This window comes from Oncorhynchus tshawytscha, linkage group LG10 (genome assembly GCF_018296145.1).
Source record: "Oncorhynchus tshawytscha isolate Ot180627B linkage group LG10, Otsh_v2.0, whole genome shotgun sequence".
Lineage (NCBI taxonomy): Eukaryota > Metazoa > Chordata > Actinopteri > Salmoniformes > Salmonidae > Oncorhynchus > Oncorhynchus tshawytscha.
Genome location: NC_056438.1, coordinates 7696384 through 7701383, shown reverse-complemented (window position 1 = coordinate 7701383; position 5000 = coordinate 7696384). Strand labels below are relative to the sequence as shown.

At 35.4% G+C, this 5000-nt stretch overlaps 2 protein-coding genes across 2 annotated transcripts in view; one reads left to right on the top strand and one right to left on the bottom strand.

Annotated features, from left to right (window-relative positions):
* Positions 1–5000, bottom strand: part of LOC112259691 (gastrula zinc finger protein XlCGF57.1) — a 1127091-nt gene that overhangs the window by 757718 nt on the left and 364373 nt on the right. The gene's annotated exons all lie outside the window — the stretch shown is intronic.
* LOC112239556 (pyruvate carboxylase, mitochondrial-like) overlaps positions 1–5000 on the top strand; it is an 85192-nt gene that overhangs the window by 46674 nt on the left and 33518 nt on the right. Inside the window, exons 7-8 of the mRNA XM_042329437.1 lie at positions 2483–2600; positions 3549–3616. Of these exons, the coding sequence (XP_042185371.1) occupies positions 2483–2600; positions 3549–3616 (186 nt within the window). The remainder of the gene's footprint in view (positions 1–2482; positions 2601–3548; positions 3617–5000) is intronic.

Genomic DNA, 5000 nt, shown 5'->3' with positions numbered 1-5000 from the left:
CAGCTGCATAGTGAGGATCCCAGCCTATGGAATAACAGCTGCATAGTGAGGATCCCAGCCTGTGGAACAACAGCTGCATAGTGAGGATCCCATCCTATAGAATAACAGCTGCATAGTGAGGATCCCATCCTATGGAATAACAGCTGCATAGTGAGGATCCCATCCTATGGAATAACAGCTGCATAGTGAGGATCCCAGCCTATAGAATAACAGCTGCATAGTGAGGATCCCAGCCTATAGAATAACAGCTGCATAGTGAGGATCCCATCCTATAGAATAACAGCTGCATAGTGAATCCCAGCCTGTGGAACAACAGCTGCATAGTGAGGATCCCAGCCTATAGAATAACAGCTGCATAGTGAGGATCCCAGCCTATGGAATAACAGCTGCATAGTGAGGATCCCAGCCTATGGAACAACAGCTGTATATTGAGGATCCCAGCCTATGGAATAACAGCTGCATAGTGAGGATCCCAGCCTATAGAATAACAGCTGCATAGTGAGGATCCCATCCTATAGAATAACAGCTGCATAGTGAGGATCCCAGCCTATGGAACAACAGCTGCATAGTGAGGATCCCAGCCTATGGAATAACAGCTGCATAGTGAGGATCCCAGCCTATGGAGTAAACGTGGAGCTTTTATTGCTCAATCTAATTATTCATGCTGATGAAGAAACCCTCCGTAGGCCGAATGGCTCAAACTCACACACTTTTGATAGACGCAATCTGTAGTTGCTACATCAATTTTTGGACTTATAAATTATATAAATGATATCTTTATATCTATATCTATATCGATATGTATATATATATACAGTGGAGCAAAAAAGTATTTAGTCAGCCACCAATTGTGCAAGTTCTCCCACTTAAAAAGATGAGAGAGGCCTGTAATTTCCATCATAGGTACACTTCAACTATGACAGACAAAAGGAGAAAAAAATCCAGAAATTCACATTGTAGGATTTTTAATGAATTTAATTGCAAATTATGGTGGAAAATAAGTATTATCTATCTATATATATATATATATATATATATATATATATAATTAATTATTGAATAATATAACTTATAAATGCCTCATGAGCTGTGTTCAAAATATAAGCTTGTTTTACTCAAAGTTTGTAAACATTGTAAATGTAAACAAACAAACATAGCCTCATAACATGGTTGAAACTATACATATATATTTTATCACGGTTGGTCAGTCCTTGTATCCATAGCTCTGTCTATTCATCTGAGACTGGTTACCACAGAGTAGCGCTGGTTAATTAGTCCTTAGTTGTGGGGGTTATGCTCAGGTAAAACCATTTGGATAATCTATTCTTCCATATTTCCAAGTCCTGTTCTTGAAGATCAAGGGGTATAACATTTATAGGAATGACTGGAATTCTGATAGATTTTGGTTTTTAATATAAATATATAATTGAATCATATTATTATTTGTAGTTGAAAGTAATGGGCTAGAGGAAGCCTATATAACCAACCCATAAAGTAAAATTTAACATCCATATTATGACCAGCTATATAAACTTTAACATTGATTTATCCTGCAATAGATGTCATTCAATTGGTAACATACATTTCTGTCTTCTTCTTATGCTTTAAGGGGGAAGTAAACTAAAAGTAACTAAATGTAATCAGATTACGTTACTGAGTTTTGGGTAATCCAAAAGTTACGTTACTGATTTGGACAGGTAACTAGTAACAGATTACATTCAGAAAGTAACCTACCCAATCCTGGTTGGTAAGTCTTTGACTAACTATTGATTTTCTTGATTGATTGATTGACTTGATTGATTGACTATCTCTTCTAGGAACTGGAGTTATCCTCTCAGATAGAGTACTCTGAATCTTTGACAGCTGATTGGTTGATCCGTTGTGTTAACAGGAACTCGTGTCATCCTCTCAGATAGCGTACTCTGAATCTCTGACAGCTGATTGGTTGATCGGTTGTGTTAACAGAAACTCGTGTCATCCTCTCAGAGAGCGTACTCTGAATCTCTGACAGCTGATTGGTTGATCCGTTGTGTTAACAGGAACTCGTGTCATCCTCTCAGAGAGCGTACTCTGAATCTCTGACAGCTGATCGTTGATCGGTTGTGTTAACAGGAACTCGTGTCATCCTCTCAGATAGCGTACTCTGAGGCTCTGACAGCTGATTGGTTGATCGGTTGTGTTAACAGGAACTCGTGTCATCCTCTCAGATAGCGTACTCTGAGGCTCTGACAGCTTATCGGTTGATCGGTTATGTTAACAGGACCTGGAGGAGAACTACCACAGGGCCTACTCTGAGGCTCTGACAGCTGATTGGTTGATCGGTTATGTTAACAGGAACTCGTGTCATCCTCTCAGAGAGCGTACACTGAGGCTCTGACAGCTTATTGGTTGATCGGTTATGTTAACAGGAACTAGAGGAGAACTACCACAGGTTCTACTCTGAGGCTCTGACAGCTGATTGGTTGATCTGTTATGTTAACAGGAACTGGAGGAGAACTACCACAGGGCCTACTCTGAGGCTCTGACAGCGTTTGGGAACGGAGCTCTGTTTGTGGAGAAGTTCATCGAGAAACCACGACACATAGAAGTTCAGATCCTGGGTAAGTGTGTACGTGCGTACATGTACGTGCGTGTGTATGTGCGTGTGTATGTGCGTGTGTATGTGCGTGCGAGAGTTGGTATAGAGTTGTATTTCATTACTCTGCCTCATTAAAGGGGAATTTGTTGGCTACAAATTGCCAATGTGTGTGTGTGTGTGTGTGTGTGTGTGTGTGTGTGTGTGTGTGTGTGTAAGTACCAGCCGCTCGTGGCATGCTTGGACAGCCTCATTTAGGTGCTAGCTGGTGGCTCTGATATTTGGCAGTCTCGGCCAGGTACTCAGGCTTCCAATGCGTTGCCTCCAGATTGTGGGCCTGACAAAAACTAGGGCAAAGCAATTGGCTAGATACTTCTCTGTTTCAGCTGTCGTGGGCAAACTAGCTGTTTGGAGAAGGAGGTGGTTTATGTACCCTGGAGAGCCGTGCAAACAGGGACCCTTTAAATGTTTGGATCCTTTTTTTGGAAATTTGATTGGTGGATTCAAATAAAGTATTTAAAATGTGTGTGTCGGGGGACATTGGGAGATGAATTAGTGTCTACAGGGCAAGTTTGGGATTTAAATTACTCAAAATATCTCCCTCCCTCCCTCCCTGTTTCTCACGCTCTACCTCTCTCTCTCTTTCTCTCTACCTCTCTCTCTACCCCGCCCCCCCTCTCTCTCTCTCTCTCTCCCTCGCTCTCTCTTTCTCTCTACCTCTCTCTCTACCCCGCCCCCCTCTCTCTCTCTCCCTCGCTCTCTCTTTCTCTCTACTCCTCTCTCTCTCTCTCTCTCTCTCTCCCTCGCTCCTTTCTCTCTACCTCTCTCTCTCTCTCTCTCTCTCTACTCTCTCTCTCTCTACCCCCTCTCTCTCTCTCTCTCTCTCTTTCTCTCTACCTCTCTCTCTACCCCTCTCTCTCTCTCTCTCTCTCTCTCTCTCTCTCTCTCCCTCTCTCACTCTCTCCATCCCCAGGTGATAAGTATGGGAACATAATACATCTCTATGAGAGAGACTGTTCCATTCAGAGAAGACATCAGAAGGTATCTATCTATCTATCTATCTATCTATCTATCTATCTATCTATCTATCTATCTATCTATCTATCTATCTATCTATCTATCTATCTATCTATCTATCTACCTATCTATCTATCTATCTATCTATCGATCTATCGATCTATCGATCTATCTATCTATCGATCTTACTTCCTTTTTATTCCTTTACTATTAATTCCTTTAATATTTATTCCTGTATTATTTCTTCCTTTACTATTAATTCCTTCAATATTTATACCTTTAATATTTACTAATTGACTATTTATTCCTTTACAATTTATTACTTCTTTTCTTATTTCTTTACTATTTATTCCTTTACTATTTATTATTTTACTATTTATTCCTTTACTATTTATTATTTTACTATTTATTCCTTTACTATTTATTCCTTTTCTATTTATTCCTTTTCTATTTATTCCTTTACTATTTATTCCTTTACTATTTATTCCTTTACTATTTATTCCTTTACTCTTTATTACTTTCTATTTGTTCCTTTACTATTTATTACTTTCTAATTGTTCCTTTACTATTTAATTCGATTTTTTTTATTACTTTACTATTTATTCCTTTACTATTTATTCCTTTACTATTTATTATTTTACTATTTATTCCTTTACTATTTATTATTTTACTATTTATTACTTTTTTAAAATTAATTTACTATTTATTATTTTACTATTTATTCCTTTACTATTTATTCCTTTACTATTTATTCCTTTACTATTTATTCCTTTACTATTTATTCCTTTACTATTTATTCCTTTTCTATTTATTCCTTTACTATTTATTCCTTTACTATTTATTCCTTTACTATTTATTCATTTTCTATTTATTCCTTTACTATTTATTCCTTTACTATTTATTCCTTTTTTAAAATTAATTTACTATTTATTATTTTACTCTTTATTCCTTTACTATTTATTATTTTACTCTTTATTCCTTTACTATTTATTCCTTTACTATTTATTATTTTACTATTTATTCCTTAACTATTTATTATTTTACTATTTATTACTTTTTAAAAATTAATTTACTATTTATTATTTTACTATTTATTCCTTTACTATTTATTATTTTACTATTTATTCCTTTACTATTTATTATTTTACTATTTATTCCTTTACTATTTATTATTTTACTATTTATTACTTTTTTAAAATTAATTTACTATTTATTATTTTACTATTTATTCCTTTACTATTTATTCCTTTACTATTTATTATTTTACTATTTATTACTTTTTTTAAATTAATTTACTATTTATTATTTTACTATTTATTCCTTTACTATTTATTCCTTTTCTATTTATTCCTTTACTATTTATTCCTTTACTATTTATTCCTTTACTATTTATTCCTTTACTATTTAT